This window comes from Argiope bruennichi, chromosome X1, assembly GCF_947563725.1.
Source record: "Argiope bruennichi chromosome X1, qqArgBrue1.1, whole genome shotgun sequence".
Lineage (NCBI taxonomy): Eukaryota > Metazoa > Arthropoda > Arachnida > Araneae > Araneidae > Argiope > Argiope bruennichi.
In genome coordinates this window covers 59,458,420-59,477,877 of record NC_079162.1, presented here as the reverse complement: position 1 = coordinate 59,477,877, position 19,458 = coordinate 59,458,420, and the positions used below count along the sequence as shown (strand labels likewise).

At 29.2% G+C, this 19,458-nt stretch overlaps 1 protein-coding gene across 3 annotated transcripts in view; it reads right to left on the bottom strand.

Moving 5' to 3' along the window:
* Positions 1 to 19,458, bottom strand: part of LOC129958062 (phosphatase and actin regulator 2-like) — a 68,344-nt gene that overhangs the window by 26,663 nt on the left and 22,223 nt on the right. For all 3 annotated transcript variants that reach the window (XM_056070230.1, XM_056070229.1, XM_056070231.1), the window contains 4 exons: positions 17,328 to 17,441; positions 12,743 to 12,919; positions 8,587 to 8,778; positions 7,939 to 8,236 (listed from right to left, as the gene is read on the bottom strand). In XM_056070230.1, the coding sequence (XP_055926205.1) occupies positions 7,939 to 8,236; positions 8,587 to 8,778; positions 12,743 to 12,919; positions 17,328 to 17,441 (781 nt within the window). The remainder of the gene's footprint in view (positions 1 to 7,938; positions 8,237 to 8,586; positions 8,779 to 12,742; positions 12,920 to 17,327; positions 17,442 to 19,458) is intronic.

The window sequence follows — 19,458 nt, the reverse complement described above, 5'->3', positions numbered from 1 at the left end:
TCGGCCAGAAAGATTTGTTTAATATCTTGCTACCTTGCGTTGCTATGGTAGGAATGAAACTATATTAAATGCATGCGCTCTGAATGTTTTTTTTTTTCTTCTGCTGATAATTATCAGTGGTAATATCAGAACGCATGCGTATTACATTGTTTGTAATAATATATGGGTAATTCTATTCACGCTTGAAAAATCTTCCTACCACAAATGCAACATACTCAATACTCCTTCGCAAAGAAATTATTATCAGAGTATTAGACAAACAGAAAGCCAAATCAATCTAGTTAAGAAATAAAAAAAGAGTCGCTTTAATTCTGAATTATTATGCATCGGCTAGGGAGAAACAGGAATAACGTCGAATAAATTTGATCCATACTTGTCTAAGATACTAATTATTTTAATTTCCCTATCAGTTTTTTCTTTTCCTGTTTTACAAAAATCATAAATTTTTTAAAATGCATAAATAAAAAAAAAAGAGCTTGAATATATAAAAAAAATCTATTACATTTAAATCGAACTAGGAAATTTACTATATTTTTTCTATATGCAACATGAACATTAATTCTTGAATCATTTTTTTTTTTAAAGATTCTTCATCCAAACAAATTTTTTGTCATTCCCAACTAAAAAGTGATAAATGAATTTGAAAGGATCCTCTAACGACAAGACACATGTCTGGATTCGAGTCTAAAAATATATCTATAATGTAATAATAAATGGTTAAGAAACATATTACATTAAATAACTTTATAATTTTGAATTAAGTACGATTTTATTGCATAAAATATGTTTATTTTTTGTAATTAAAATCTATGAATTTTATCTAATAGTTTTTTTAAATTTTAAATTGATACTAGCTGACTGCGGCAACCAAATGGCAGCCCATTATCTATATATTTAAAATAATTAGCAAAACCAAACTCCTGTCTCAACTGTATCGATTTGAATAATTTTTACTTCATATTAAAATTAATGACATCTCGATACATCACTTGTGGTCCTCTGCTCTCCATTATTGTCCATTTTTGACAGAAATCTCAAAAACACTAATTCATTTATATTCTTTTGGGGAAAGAATTCGACAGAGTTCCCCAACTGTAACTTCTGTATAGATTTCGAACATTTTTATTTCATATGAAAGCTAATGACTCCTATATAGATTATCAACAGTTGTCCCTTCAGTTCCCAGTTTCGAGAAATACAACAAAATAGACAGAGTCCTTAGTTTCAACAACTGAACAGAATTCCTTTATTTTGTAGCAAAATAATTTCGCGGCAAGCATAGTTTACCAATCAGAATGTATCATTATTATCAATCATAGCTTAAAATTGTTTTTGCTTTTGTTTTGAAAAGCTGTATCTCATCAAAATTGGTCGACATGACTATATTTATACCGTTAACATGTTCGCCGAAGATGATTAGTATTAATAAAACTAATTTAATCACGCGTATCAGCTTTGATAAACTATATCTTACCACAAGAAAAAGTAATTGATTTGTAAAAGAATCTTGTAAATCACCTTCTCAAAAAACGCAAATTTTAAAATCCAATTTTACTGCATTTTACTATATTGTTTCATTTTATTGAAACGAGTACTTCTTGAATATCTTATGTAATATTTGCTGCAATAGGAGCTTTTGATGGGATCAGAATCTGATCTGTTTATACTGTGAAAGATAAGTTTATTTAAATCACTGGTAAAATAAACTGAATAATTAATAAAGAATAATGACTGAATAGTATGTCAGTTATTATAAATCTTGAAAATTTCAGTTTAGACTGAAAGCTTACTTACAAAAAAAAAAAAAAAAAAAGAATGGGAAGCACTATTTTGTTCTGTAGTCTTTTAAATAGGATCCAACAGCACATAGTTCGTTAATAAATGTTATTATATATATATATATATATATATATATATATATATATATATATATATATATACGATAAAACTGACGTCCGTTTACATCACGATACAAGTGCAACAGAGACCGAAATTTCCTCCTTCAGTGATTTTACAATGAGAATTTGATAAAGATTTCTTTTACACGTGTAGTCTTCGGGAAGGGAAATTTAGGCATGACAGATTGGTCCAAAATGTTTTTTCAAATTTGCATCTTTGGTGTAATGACCGTATTCCAAATACCATCCAGCCCATCATGATAATGGGGTAATTTTAATCTAATTTCAGTAGAGTAGCCTTTATATTGGAAATAACTGAAATTTCAGCCCCCACAAAATGTTATTTCTGTACCTACCATCTATCGTGAATAAAGCAGCGCAATGAGAAGGAATTTTTAATGATTTAGCCATAAATGCATGTACAACTGTCAAAAAAAAAAAAAAAAGGAACACCTATGTACAGCTCGTCAGCATCTTGAGACAGGCACAGTTTGCCCTCTTTCCCCTCTCTTGTGGTTTTCCGGGGTTCTTTGATGTCGGTTCATTTTACCGACAATTTGTGGAAAGCTCCCGATCGACGTCCACAGGGGGAGGTGGTTCTACAATGAGTCAGATGGCAGATTTACGACCATATCCGTAAATGAACGGGTCGTCTTAACGGGGCTTAACTTTGTTATTTATTATCGCATTTTCATAAGTTGGATGTCAATAGAAATTAATCGAGGGGGTAGGTTTATTGAGACAGGCAAACTGATTAATCGAGTTATTTAAGCACTATCTCGAAATTTTTCCATTACGGCTATCAATTTTTTTTTCGCTGAATCTATTTATTGTTATAAAATCAATCCCCCAATAAAATTTTATGAAATTCTGATGATAATTTTGAGAGTTATAGGGTTTTGAAAAATTACACTTTCAATGTAATAGCTTTCAATGAGTCTTACGAGCTTTTGTCGATATCTCAGAAACTATTACAAATTTCTCAAAATTTTTTTCGCTCACTTAAAGAAAATTATAATATTTCATTAAGTCATGAAATAAATGCATAAATAACACAAAATTAATAATTTTTAATGAATTTTTAAAGATGAATGAGGGAAAAGAATGAATTGTGAAATAGTAAAATTTTTACATGGGAACAAAGATTACATGCTAAAATGCAGGAACCCAAAAAATAATAGTTTCTAAAATATTCAAAAATATTGTAAAATTCTCATGGCCAATTTGCAAAGCTAACGTTTTGCGGGACCGCATATTAAATTTATTTGTATTTATAGATCTACTTTTTATGAAGCTCGAACTTTAGCGGTCGTTATAATACGCAGTTAGTTAAATATGAAATTTATTTGCAGATCAGACGATTTTAATTTAACATGATTTTTTAAAATGTCCTTTTTCATTCAAATGATATAAAATTAGACTGTAGGGCAGCTGTTGGAATGCTTAATTAATTTTTACTTTTTACAAATAGTTATCGTTTGCAAGTAAAGGAAATAAATATCCAAATAAATACGTATCATTTCTTCATCATCAGTAAATTAAGTAACGCTAAAATAAGGAAATTAATTAGCACATATTATTTGCATATAAGTAATAGGTATAAACATAATGTCTTAATATTCAGCACTCATTCTTAAACATTTCTTTAATTAATTTGAGGATATTTTAATATTATCATTAAAATGATTCATTCAGAGTTACGAAATAATCTCATCTCTGCAATTGCGTTTATGAAAAAATATTGTTTTTGAACCTCTAGTTCGAGAAATTGTAATATGATAATATGTTTTGGCTCAATTCGTCTTGATTTCATTAGACGTTGTATAACAGAACGAATGTTCAACACTCTGTCATTCTTACAGTAGCAAACTTAATAAATCTTCTATCCAATTAACAATTGCTTCCACCTGAAAATAAAACTCCGTTCTTTTAATAAAAATCTGTAATTTCATTGCCTTAAGATGTCTTTACGGTATTCGCAACTCACCGGTCAACGACTTAAAAAAAATGGATTAAACAACGTATTTTATTTGCCATAAAAATGTACATTAAATTTCTTATGGCGGTATCAACTAAAAAAGGCCAAATGATGAATTGATTTTTAAAGGTATGGAAATGCTTCATTATTTAAATAAAAATTAAAAAAAAAATATTTATATTTTGGAAAATTAATCATTTTAAGGATAAATCTGAGTTGTGTTGTTTGTTCCTCCGAAATTCCTGGGAGAAAACCGCGAAAAGTCGTATTTTGCTGTTAACAAACCGAGATTTACTTAATATACAGATCCCGGCGGGTTGGGTCTTTTTGTGAGGAATTTTCAGCTGCAAAATTAAGTATATCTCTAGAACTATTCTGAATTTTGGAACGAAATTTGATAAACTTACATAAAATGACCCGCTGAGTTAAATTATTATTATTAAAAAAAAAGGTAAAAAGATCATTTTAAGTTTACAAAAGCAAAATCTTATTTTTTCCGAGCAGCAAACATAATTTTTCGAATTTCGAGAAAATCAGTTTTTAATTTCAATTAGTAAAGTTTTTCAGCTAAATGTCATCAAAAATTTCACAATAATACCGAATTCAGATGTAAAATTTCATGTTCTTTTATCAAGGTGCTTAAAGTATTTATACAGGTATTGTCGATATACGTAATAATATATTACATATTTTTTTATTCTTAATTATTATTATACTGCTATCTTTGATGACCAATGGTTCGTTGGGATTAATGACTGCCAAAAACTTCAACTAATTATTTTCTGAAATTTCATCGTTGCAAGAATGTACTTTTAGACTTCATATTTTGATAGACACGGAAGAAAGCCTTACACCACTCTGTCTATTGGACTAAATAAAATAAAGTATTCTCTAATCTTATGTCATCTCACTTAAAATTAGATTTTTAACTAAGAACGAGACTTCAAACTACTTTTATGGTTTAAATAAGTATTAAACAGAGCCCTACCTAATATGGGAAAATAAGCTGTATCTTCATTAACAATAACAGAAGAACAGTGCTGTATGAAATAATTGTAGCAACAAGGAAAGAGATTCACTGAGTTTTAAAACAATGGAATATATTGTTGCATAATTTGCGTCAAATATTTTTAAAAATTAATTGACAAATTCAAATCTAGATAATTTATTAATATTCTAATAAACATATAATTAGAAAGATAACTGTTTGCATTTAAAGATGAAGTTAAAATGAAAAACATCCTATTTTCGTCTAATTTATTATTTAATTACAATTTGAAAAAAAAATCATTCCGAGATCTAGATTTCCACAATCGAAATTATATCTACCCTAAATTTGGTGGATTTGATGGTCAGTTTTCTAAAGCATCAAGACACACTTTCATTCCGATTAGACACAAAAAGATTATAGCCTTTAAAATCAGTGGAATCATTTATTTGAATTCATAACAAATAAAAAAATTTAAATTCACCTATGTGTAATTTTTGATCCACGATTAAAAAATATACGATTTTTTAAATTTTTTAAAAAATTGGATCTCTTGGAAACGTTTACTGTATTTTAATGGGAAAATTAGAAATATTATAAATTATAATTTTCATATGATCATAATATGACATAACAGCACTATTAGCGCTAATCTATATAGTTTTATCATAATTATTTTAACGAAAAACATGTGATTTAGTTTTTTTTAAATAGATTATATAAGGCAGAAGTCATTGTTTTCTACATTCAATAAATACGTTTTTGCGCTTTACTATTTCATTACAACCTTGAAGAAGGATGTAAATATTAGTTTCAATACAGAGAAAAATTTATGTAAATAGCCAAAAATTCTTTAAAAAAAACCTATACAAATGATTTTTTTTATAAATTATATTTAACTAAATAATTTCACTCCATTTCAATTTAATTTAGATATTTATTACAGATAATTACAAGAGACATGGGAAATTACATGGATGGAGTTTACTACAAAAATTTTATATTAACTGCCAAGTCATATTTCATTCTGAATTCTAACACCCCGGCGCAACAAATATTGTACAGTAGAAACTATACACAAATTCCCACAGAAATACTGCTAGGCTCATCTTCTATCTCAGACAGTCCATTTGGTGAAGGGAGGGAAGAAGTATACACCGTTCACGTTACAAGATGAAAACAATCGCTCCATTTAAAGTGATGAATACATAGAGTGAACAGATTACTAAGCACGCAACATAAAATTGCTATTTTTAATTTAGTCGATTTCTTTTTCTGTGAAAATAATATTTTGTTTGCCAAGAAATCAGTGCTAGAGTTCTTCATATATGTTTACTTTCTTGAAAAATAAAGAAAATTAGCATATATCATACAATAACATTGCTCAGATCTTAACAAATGTGCATACAAAGAACCAACTATATGCAGCCAGTAATACGATTGTAAATATATGTCCCTACAATATGAAATCAAGTATAAAAAAAATGAATATAATTGTTATTAGGATTTTAAAAATATTAATACTACTTTGAAAATTTTGGAGATCCATTCAATATTCGCAGAAACCAATCTGACCTTTTGACAAAATTTTAAGGACTTCAAAAATGCATAATAGCGCTACTGACACAATTTTGTTAAATTATATATTTCGGACAACCACCTTAAGGCCGCTACTATCCTATAAACAAAAGATATTGTACGATAATTTTACAATGTTGTTTGATATTCTGAATGCTAGAAAATATCACAGCTGTTAGGCATTTTGCGCTAATAGAGTAGGCAGTGAATGGTCAAATATTAAAATGAAACATTTTTTTATTTTTTATTTTTGAATTCATAATTGCAGAATTTTTTGATAGTGCAAAAACGAATCGTCATTTATCATTGAAACATTATAATTTCATATCATTCTATCCTCCTATCAGAATCTTTTTAATGAAATATGCTAAAAAAAAGTCACTTTTTGCATAAATATCGTCTATTTTCACTTCAAATGATTCAATGGTTTATGTTTGCAATAGAAAAATAAAATCTGAAATGGTGCAATAAATTATTTTAATAAGAGATTGATAAATCATTAATTTAAAGCAACAAATTAAGGGATTGAAAAGTTTTAAATAAAACTAAGGGAGAGAAACAAAGGTGCAGCTAAGTAAGGATTGATGCAAATGATTTTAACACAACTTATTACAATTTACATTATCTATATCAGAAGCTAAAAAGAAGTTGTAGCAATGTGTTAGTAAAATTTATGCTTGGAAAAAAATCAACAGTACAAAAAGTAATGTTATGTAAAATAACAACGTTTGAAATAAGTTGATTTTGACTGCCATCATCATTTGTCAATTCAAGCAAAAAACTTTCACTTATTGCCAACCCGAAATAGATACAATTTTGGTGATAAAATTTCTTTTTAAACTTCAATTAATAAAACTCAACATTTCATTGCAAGCACTTTCATTCACAGTTCAAATACATAATTTTCATCACTTTCGAGTATACAATATAAGAGCTTCTCTACAGTTTTGTTTGACATATTTTGCACAAGCATTTAGTAATTTCTGATAATTTTACGCAGAATAACTAAGATATCATATAATAAAATATATTTGCATAAATAAATATAAAATAAGTTGAATTAAAAAAAAATACTTCAAAACAATGTGAAATTAATCGTAAACTAAAATTTAAATTCCAATAAAAGAAAATATGTAGATATAAACTATAGGATGATGCTAGGTTTAATGGCAGTTAAGTTTCTATTATTCACATTAAAAATTACCTTTTAACAATAAGGGATCTATTTATGGTTCCAAAGTTTAGGTTAAGTTAGGTTCCAAAGATAGACATTTAGAGGGGGAAAAAAAAACAACCCTATTAGGAAAGCCTGTATACATCATTGCAAAAAACATTTTCCTATTTCCAAACCTATCTCCTAACATTCAGTTAATATTTTACTTTAAAATATAAGAAATTTCACATTGAGACAGAGCAGAAACATCAATGGTACACATTTTACATACACAGATATATTCAGTAAATTTTAAATGTAAGCATCAGCAATTCATACTTACGTTGTAACTGGTCTGTTTAAATTTGTTAACGGCATAGAAAGTGGACTAGAAGTTACAAATGAAACAGAACTAAAACATGTAATTTTTGGTACAGAAGTACTAGGGAGACTTCCCTTTTTCTTGAGTGCACTTTTTTTAGGCATAGCAGTCAAATGAGGTTCCTTCGCAGGAATTTCCTCAACCAATTCATTTTCTACAGCATTAAGTTGGTTATCTTGTTGTACATTTATTTGAGGCAGAGTAGTTGTGGTAGTTCGATTAGCTTCCTGCCTTTCTTTGATTGCTTGGTCGAGTAGAGCTGCGAATTAAAATGAAATGTTGACAAGTGCAAATACATGAAAGAAAAAGATCAATACAAGAAGTAATTTAAAGTTTAAAGCTAAAAAAAAGATCTAGTTATCAAATACATGAAGTTCAAAAACTGAGCAATTTTTATCCACAGATGTTTGTGGATACAAAATTTCTTTAGTTTTATGGACATGATAAATATTCTTTGATATTTTCCTCATCAGCTACATATATTTTTCAGATTCGTACAAAAATTCTTAATATATCCTAGCAGTAAAACATTATAGCATAATGTGTACGTTCATTCAAAAACATTCATTAATATATAATCATGAATGTCACTGAAGAAAAATCACTTACCTATGCATGGCTGAAATCGTGCTGTTAAGCTTGGAGAACTAGAAAACATAGGTGGAGGAGGAATAGGTCCAATTTCATTTATTGGAATAGGAGGTTCAGGTAAATAAGAAAACATTTGTTGGTTATTGCTATTAGGAGAAAATTCCTGCTCTGGAGTTTTAAGCACACAATTACTATGTATCACAGTAGATGCTAGAAAAAAAAATATTTAATTGAAATGAGAATTTGAAAAATAAATAAATATTAATATTTGAGTAGTTGAGATTATATGACTAAAAAAATTGTTTTCATCATTTTCTATTACAAAAAGGATTAACTTTTACTAAACAAAAGCAGAATAAAATAAAATGTATTAATAAGAAATTTTACATATATTTATAAGCCATTCATATATCTATAGGTGCATTGCACACATGTTTATAAAGAGATATATACGTTAAAGCATTTATAGGTACTTTTAATTCAAGAAACACATAGCCACTTCATTAAATGACAATATTAAGCGAAAGAATACATTATCTTCACTTCACACATTTCAAAATTTTGCAAACACAAATAAAATGAAAGAATTCAAGTGAATTACATTTCATTTCAAAACTATGTTATGTTATTGCTTATATTTTCTTATCTAAAAATATAAGCAATAAAAAAAAATTAATAATGCATTTTTAAAAAGTAAATATGCCAAATTCAAATCATAATAAAAATAATTTAAATGTCATTCTGTAGAGTAAAATATATTTTTAAAAGTAGAATTTACACAAAAATTTCTGTATCGGCAGACTTATATAAATTTTCTGCGATTCATTTTCTTATTACATTCATATCTGTGCATATCCCGAAGTTCATAGCATATTATACAAATTAACAGCTGTGCAACGAATGGGAATGAGTATAAAGTACGAGGCCTTTCGGAAAGAAAAAATGCAACTCGATGATTTTCGACATAGTTACCACCATTGTCAAAGTATTTGTTAAGTCTGTGTACAAGTTTTTATATTCCAAATCATAGAACTTTGCCGCCTTTGTTGGAACCACATTTCAATTTTAATTTGATCATCGTCTTGAAAGTTTTGCTCTGCAAGATGTCTTTTCACATATAAGAATAAATGAAAGTCGCTGGGTGCAATGTCTGGGCTGTATGGTGGATGATCTAAAATTTTCCATGTGAAACCTTTAAGTAGTGTTTGAGTTTGAAGCGTTGTGCGAGGATTAATGTCGTCATGTAGCAAGCTACTCCGTCTGTCAGCAAACCCTTGCGTTCGGTATGAATTGCCCGCCTGAGATGTCACACAATATGCATAAACATTAATTGTGGTGCCAGGAGGCATAAAATAAACCAAACGAACGCCTTGTCTGCCCTAGAAAACAGAAGCAATGATTTTTTTGTTGAAATTAAAGTTTTGAATTTCTTGATTTATGGGGAATTTGCATGGCGTCATTGATTGTTGTTTAGATTCGGGCGTGTGGTGACAAACCCATGTCTCATTCCCAGTAACAATGTGATTAAGTAACTTATCACCTGCTTCTGCATAGTGTGTGAGAAAGTAAAGTGCAGAGACAATTTTTGGTGTGTTTGTTCTTCCGTTAACACTTTTCGAACCCAGCGTGCACACAATTTCTGGTATCCTAAGGTAACAATCACAACTTCATAGAAAATTCCAGTATGACTATGTAAATCTTTTAATGCGAGACTAATATTTGATCGAACTGTTTCCTTTGTTCTTTGAAGCAATGCAATAGTGAACATAGATGATCTACCTGTTTTGATTTTGTCATGAACATTAATCGTACCTTCAACGGAAGCACGGCATTATCTCGTTACATTATGTCGATTCATAATGTTTCCATATAAGGAAAGAATTTCATTATGAATATCCACTGGACGCACACCTTTCGCATGAAGAAAATTATAGTGTAATGCACCTCACATTTAGCGAGACATTGAATTGACTTTTCAAACAACACTCGCCGTAAAAATAACGAATGACCTCGAGGGACAAGCGAAACATTCAACGTTACAGTCCGTGTTGCCAACGGGCTAACAGAAACTTTTCCTTTAATACTCTCTGTGAAATATCTTTACTTTCCAAAAATGTCTTGTATAAAGAATGCATCATAAGCGGTATCTGATGCACCATATTACAAGGAATCATTTAAGGAAATGCTTATGCTTAAGGAATCATTTAAGCAAATGCTTATAGAAGACTGGAAAATCTATAGAATATGCAAAAACGAGAAATGGAAGAGCACGTCTTGGGCAGATTTGTAGCAGCTGATATTGGTGCTTGGACACAAAAGAGTACCAACTATTGTACATGAGACTTGCACACAACATACAAAAAGCTCAACCGTTAAATGCAAATGATCATCTTATTTTGCTGCAATTACGTACTGTGGATCTATGTTCTAGATCAGCAGTTCCTTGCCTGTTTTTACCCCCATTCTGTCTCAATTTATTATTATTTTTTTTGAAACCCCCCCAAACATTTTAAAGGTTATTTTTTTTTTTTAATTAAAAATGTAAAAGGGTTATGTTAGCTCAAGAGTCAAACGACTGGGATTAGTTTAATAAAATTTTTAGGATTTAATTTTATTCTACATTTTAGCCTATCGTTTTAAAAATCACAACAGTTCAAAGCCAAAACAAATGAAAACATCTTTGAAATAATTTCCAATTAATTTCTTCTGGATGCTAATAACTACACACTGTAATAATTATTTATTGCAGAATTGAATCACGTTTTAAATAAAAAAACATCATAACAAAACTTTTCAGAAGATTTGAGATTTTTCTAGACAACTGAAAATGGAAAGAAGAATAAAAAGAACAAAAGAACAGTAACATCTATTAAAGCTACAGCTTTCGCAAAAGCGTGAATGCTCCATGCATAATTCTACAACACCATTGACTGGGTGCGTCAGGTGACAATCAATTAGTAGGTCTTAATCTAATCTTTCCTTTTTTTATTTCCTCAATAAGCTTTTGAATTTGCCCAGTTTTTTCTGTTATAAAAACAATATGCATTTTTTTTTTTAATTTTAAGTTTTAACGTTTTTGTCTTCTGCATCATAAAGATCACTCTAGCATATCCTTTACTGGCCTACTTGGGAATATGTACTACAGACCGAAAATCCCTGCTTTTGATGATAACAATGCCTGTAATTTTTGTAATAACAATTGCAGTCCTGTAATTATTCAGTGATGAGGCCTCATTTTTCAGTGAAAAGACTTTCAACAACCAAACTCAGCATGTTTGGGTTAGGAAAAACATGCACTTTATTTCTTTCATTAATACCAGGAGAGATTTACAGTGAATATTATCACCGGCGATTGCCTTATTGGTCCTTACATAATGCTAGAATGATTGATCGGGCCAGCATACTGCAATTTTTTTTTTTTTTGGAAAAAGCGCTTCCCGGTTCGCTGCAAGCTGTTTTCCTCACAATACACATGCCACATATCCAGCATGATGGAATAGGAAATATCAAGTCTGTGGCTAGCTTCCACACTTACCAGACATAAATGTATTGGAATTCTTCTGGGGAAAGATGATACTATTGAGAATTCTTTGGAAGATGTTGCAACAGGAATTGAAGCCACAGCGGATGCAATTAACATGTCTTACAGAAGTTATGGCAATCTTTTATTTATCAATAACATTTGTATAACAGCACTTTTGGACATTGTTTCGAGGAATTGTTTCCGAATCTTTTTCTGATCTAAATAGATTTGTGCAACTTATGATTTCAATAATTATTTTCCTTTCAGCTATTGAAAATTTAACTTGGCTTCTAAATTTAAATTTTCCTACACTCAGAATGGAATGAAACCATAAGCTCCAAAATAAATATTATTCACCTTGATGGGTATTATTACTCCTCTAATTTTCTCAAACAGTTCATGATTTCCTCATTTAAAGGCACAGAAAAACCGAAAAGACGAAACTGTTACAAAACAGGAAAATATAATTTCATTTCTATTTGTAATGCATATAACTAAAAATATAAGAGGTTTAGAAAGAAATCTAGCATTAGTACATCAACGAAAAAGGGGAATATAAAATGATGGACATACAGACATATACATTTTTATGTATTAAACAAGCTATTTAAAGACTAGCAAGATACATACTATAATTCAAACAGAACTTACAGAAGTTGCTTTGAGAACTAGACATTGCAGAATTTTGTGAATTGCAAAGGCTAGTTTCAAATGATGATGAACAAATAGTTCTTGAATAATCTTGATTTGAAATACTATTTACTTCTCTTGAAGAATCGTTTGCAACAGATCCATTAGGTTGAGGATTATATTCTATTTTATGCATAGCTAAAAAATTAAATGTTTACCATAACATATAATGTAATAAAAGAAAACAAATAAATGAAATTTAATAACTAATTAATATAATAATCCAAACAATATGACTTTTATATGAACACTTCATGATTCATTTATAAACTTTCCAAATGCTTTAGCTCAACATTTTAAAGTATTGCCATGTAAAAGAAAAATTTGCCATATCAAATAGAACTACAATATTTTGGCAAATAAAAAAAAATGTTGTAATTATTATTTTGTTACTGAAAGAATTATAGACATATATGAAGTAAAGAAAAATTGATTTAGAAAGACACCACAATAGCATTGCATTATGAATAATATTTTCCTTATAAGTGTTGCAAATACATAGTCCATCAAAAAGTATCCAAACACATATTATAGCTTGCAATTTACAGATATTAAAATCCTCCATTTTATTTACTAACATGTCTTATTTTAATACATGAATATTACAATAAACCATATTTGCATAAAAGGTGTTTCTGTATTTAAGTATTTTTATATCATCTTCAAATTTTCAACAGGAAATACTCATCTGTTCCATGTTTTAAACGATTTCTCATATTAAAACTTTTTTTTGCAATCTGATGCAAAATAACCAGAGATGTATAAGGGGGAAAAAAAGTTATCTCAATATTCACAAATGTAGAAATTAGGCCATTCTTATACCTAATTTCATTACTTCTTCATTTCATTACTTTTAGATAATAAATAGTCCACGCATTTACCGAAATATGAATCCAAAATCGCATATTTTTATTTTTAGGTTCATTTATGAAAAGAGAAAAAATATTAAATATTAACAAAAGATATATACACAGAGTGGCCAAATAATTATGACTACGTGACACTTATACGAAGATCGGTCTTATCTTCATGCTGTTTCCACTAGAGGGCGAGATAGCTATAAAAAGGGAATGCAAGACAAGTGAAGCATCAATTGCAGCATGTTAATTGCGAAGAAATGGAAGGAAAACGTAATTTAACTAAGTTTGAACGCGGGATGATTGTAAGCGCTCGAAGCGTTGGAACCAGCATCAGAAAAATGACTACATTTGTGAAGTGTTCGAGAGCAGCATTTATTAATGTTTACAGTGATTGAACTACCAAGCAGAAAATGGGGGTATCAACATCAGGCTTGTAGTCATCACCGGTCTTTGAATGCTCGATCTAAAAGGACACTCGGAAAGGAAATGGAATATCTTAATCAAGGAAATGGAAAATCTTAATCTGCAAAAGTCCTGTCCTCCGTACAGTTCACCAAACAGACGATGGAAGCCGACGACTGTTCGAAAGCCTCTACTATCTACCTTGAACAAGAGTAGACGTCTCCAGTTCACAAAGGATCAGATATTAGACGATTGGGAAAAGATCACGTGGTCCTATGAATCACGTTTTTAATTACAACATGCAGACGTCAGGGTGCGAACATGGTGAACACAGCACGAAATCATGGTCCTAACTGCATTTCCACAACATTTCAATTTGATGGAGGCAATATTATGGTTTTGGGGATGTTTTTTTGGCATTGTATGGGTCCTTTGATTACTGTGGAGCAACGTCTGAATGCCCAAGGGTATTTATGTATTATCGCAGATTAAGTACATCCTGTTATGCTAATGGTGTACCACACCGGGAATGGATACTTCCAGCGGGACAATGCTCATTGTCATAAAGCTGGTATTGTAGGCTCTTGATTTGAAGAACATGACAGACTTTACCTGGGCTAGATGGCCTCCACTATAATCAGATCCTAATTCAATTGAAAATCCATCGAATGAAAACAAACGGGGCATCAGACAGCTAGATCTAGTACCATCAAATCATAAGGAAATGGAAAGTGTAGTTTCGGATATGGTCTCAAATTCTTTATACAATTTACCAACATCTTATAAAGTTTATGACAAAAAGAATCCATGCAATATTATGGGCAAAACATTGTTATTGAGGGAATAATTTGAACACTCAGTGTGTATAAATGCATTTACTCCGTTATCCAAAAATAAGCCACGATACACTCATTTGAAATTCACTTTTCTATCGATATTTAAAAACAGGTTCATGAAGACTACATGATTCAACAATTCATTACATTGCTCTCTATTTGTTTTTCACATTAATAAAATTTATCAAATTATCTGAAAAACTTCAGCAATAGTTATTAAAAATTATTTCATAAGAATTATTTTTAGAATTGATTAAAAATAATAACGGATTAAATATTTAATTACTTTGTCAATGCAATATAATTTTTATGAAGAAATTAATACCAATTGTAAAAATTTCAATATGGTATTTACAATCAGTTGATTTTTAGCAGAAAGGATTATTAATTAGAAAATTGATTTATACAATATTATATTTATATTTCATTTTTAAAATTGACCCCATATTAAAATCCAATAGTAATATTTAATTTTTCCATAGACATAATTTATTTTATATGATCATATTTTTACCCTTTTACACTTTTACCAATAAATTCATTTGTATTTCGTCGAACATAAAAAAAATCATTTTTTTCCCTTATCATTTTATAAAATAAGGATTTTTTAGAACTTTCTGCAATGTTAATCATTCTCACCCTTTCTGTTATCCTATGCATAAAAATAATTTCTCTGAAAAGTTAGGAATTGAATCTGTAGAACAGATTGTTCTTTCCTTTGCTTTTCCTGTTACAATAATTCTGATACGAAAACATTGATGAACATTATGAATCCTTATTTTAAAGTAATATCTAAAAATGTATTTCATTTTCTGCTTTATTTGAATGATTCACCAATTATTTTTTTATTTTATTACGACGCATATCTCAAATTGTTATGTCCTCTGAAAAGTAAAAATGGCAGTATTCAGCGCACTTCAGAATTTCGCCGTATATCATTACAGAAATTTTTCTAAAATCCGTGCTTGGGTTGCACGGTAAAAAAATCCAAACAAATTGTAAGTTAAAAACAAATAACGATGCTTTATTCTACACAAACACACTAACAACAAAATACAGATGAATACATAAGAACAGTACTTGCAGTTAACTGGAGTACAAATGCAGCAAACCAGGTATAATTAACCGTAACAGCACAAAGCGCTCACAGAAACCTCGTAGGAGAGATTTCGCACAACTAATCAGCTTCTCAACTCGTCTGCTACTCTCACTGACTCATTATACGAATACTCGTTTGAGATAAATTTAACTGTTGACTCATAATCGATTCAATACTCGACTGACTTCAGCTTTGTCTAGTTTTTTTATAGTTTCCGAGAAAGGATAAAGAAGTTTAAAAAAAGATCTTCGTAACTCGCGTCCTAATGGAACTATCGCAAAGATTGCTGTTTTTGAAATCTTCGATTTTGTCGCCTAAGTAATCAAAGCTAGAGATAATTGATCAGCATCCGTTCGAGCCATCTGGAAACTCTTTTCCTTACCAGAAGACTTACTTCGCAGGGAAGCAATATTACAAATCCGTAAAACTGCTTCCCTTCTATAGCCCCTGTCTCCTATTAATGCCTATAGCCCCTGCAATCGCCTTAGATAAAACCCTTATCAGTAGTTCAACTTGGTCCCGTCTTACAGATCTCTCCATTTTTGTTATCCTGCTTTATGTTTTTTTTTTTATCGCTTTTACTATTTTATTATTTATCATATATGATAGCTTCAAACGGATTGCATTCAAGCTCTCTTGATTGCATGTCTTATTTCCCCCTTCGGTTTTTAAAGTTAAATAAACATAAAATGATGCAAATCGTGACTTGTGATAATTAGACTGAACAAAATGATGTACTTAAATTAATAAAATTTTCGTTTAAGGTAGTCCAAAATAGTTTTAGGTAATAATTTTTTGGAAGTTACTGCTTAAAAACTAAAAACGGCAAATTTTTGAATGATAAAAATTTTGAGAAAAAATGTCCTCCAGGAGAGCAATTTAGCATATAAAATATAGCTATGCCAAATTTAGTATTTCTATCAGATAGTTTGTACTAAAGAATGCTAAGACAAGGAGGGATGGACATTGCCAGACAAAAACACGGCAGCTATGTGAGTTATCTTCTGAATAAATGCTATTAACTATCAATATTTTGGAATTTCACAGTGAATGAGAAAATGCAGCAAAACTTTTTCTGTCCCATTAAGTAAAAACAAAGGTAATAAATATTTGAATGATTGCATATTGCTTAATCATTTAATAAGTAATTATCTATTGTAATGAAAGATTCTATAAATATTTAAAAAGTAACATTAAATAATTCATAAAAAAATGAAAGTTGGCACTCAAGAAAAAATATTTAAGTTAGAAAATGCAATAAAGATAAAGAACAATGAAAGCTTTAAAATATTCATATGAATCTTGAAAGGAACGAACCATTATAAGATGAAAGTTAAAAAAGTAAGTACTTCTCTTTGGAGGAGAATCTGCTTCTTCTTTTATAACATCATAATCTGGAAGCAGAACACCCTTTTTGATTAATTCTTCTTTGGTAGCTCTCATTGAAATTTTCCTTTCTAACACTGAAAATGAAAACATATAAATTATTAAAACACAAACTATAAAAGTAAATGAGAGATATTGAAAATAAAGAGTCATTTAATTTTATATACAAGGAATTAAAAAGAGAAATAAAATACAAATATTCAATAAATATAAATTATTATTGAAGTATTATATAAACCGAAAAAAAATTGTGAGCGTTTGGGGAAAATGCATTTTTGAGGTTTGAGGGCTCTAAACCAATATTTCAAGTAATGCATCATAATTATTAATGGTTATTTATGATGATCTAAAAATCATAGCGGGATAATCAGAAAACAGAATAATACTTGCTCAGGCTGATATGCTTACTGAAGCTTTGTAAGTATCTTTTTTTTTCCAAGTATGTTTCACTTTATTTCCTTATTACAATTGTTCTAAGGAGAAAAATTATAAAAGCATTTGCACTTCATTTTTGATGCAATAGTCTTTCCATTAATATAATGTTTTATCATATTACCAAAAGAAAGCACTATATACCACAAAACACTAAAAATTCACCTTTTCCAAAAAAATTCAATAACTCTGGCACAAACATATATCATATTAACAAACTTTATAGCTTATGCAATAGGGCATTGAATGGACTAAATAAATAAACATTTATATAATGGGAATATAAATGATTTTTTTTCTTTGGAGTAAAGAAAATATACTTGTATTTTAATAAAATGAAAGATTTATTCAAAGTATTTTCTATCAGAAAGTACCATATTTACTCATATGTCAGGCAATAAACTTCTCATAAGTACTCCCCCCCCCCCCGAAATCTTGGTATTCCACTGAGGTAAAAATAACTTTAAAACTTTTGAGCAGATGTGCAATGCCTATTATTAAAGGTTTATATCAAGTCTAGTAAATACAAGTATTCTCGGCTATAGCTGAATTCAGACAGCATATTAACAATATCAATTTTAAAATGACAGAGTCAATACAATGAACACAAAAAGTAAAAGGAAATAAATAAGGATGAGAGAGAGAGAGAGAGATTGCATTTTTTCAAAAAGATTGATTAATTTTTAGTTTTTCCAGAAATTTAACTTTATCAAATTTCCATAATATAAATGTGAAGAAGGTGAATACATTTAACCCTTTTTTTGAAAGCTCGTTACTAATGTATAACCAGTAGCGGATTTCCAACTAGTAAACTATGCAACTACCTAGGGCTGCTATGATAAGATGAATCACAGGCAAATTGATTTTAAAAAATGTCATTAACCTAGCTGCCAAGTAAACAAATTTGAAAAAAAAAAAAAAAAAAAAAGAATTGTTTGAATAATAAAATACAAGGATAGTACAAGTATTTTGTAAATTATAATCAGTCAGACTCCTAGCTGTTTTGTTAACTTAGTATAATATTTAAAAGTACCAAGCATTTGTTTAAAATTATACACAAACATGGATGCGACTCGGTCACGAATCATAAATAAAAACATATAAATTGTCTTAAAGTTATTAAAAAATTAATATATCATTAACAAATTGAGTAAGTTAAAACTATACAGAAGTGTGAAATGAAATTGAACAATTTATTAAGAGAGGAACCTTATATAGTATACTGCCTAGAAGTGCAAAATGTTTAAATCTATCTCAGTGTATATGATCATTAATTTACCAACATATTTTCCTTCCTAAAAAGAAAATATATATTCAGGGATAATTTCTTTTAATACAAATTCTTAAATAACATTATTCAAAGTTTCCCCATTTTATTTTAGTTCTGTTCAAGTACAATAAAAATTTCGAACATTTGCATTTTGTTTTACTTTTGACAAGTTGTAACTATTTCTACCATGAACTTATCTGGCAACATTTACTTAAGTTTTGAAATTTTAAAGATATTTCTCGTATTTTTTGTAAATTCAGTTATTTCGTCACCATTCAATTAAACTAACTTAAATTCTCAATTTTAAAAGAAAAACTATAAGGTGTTTTGCTGATCTTTACTTTTAAGGATCTTTACTGATTATTCTGCAGCAGTTGCGTCAAAGCTGCTGT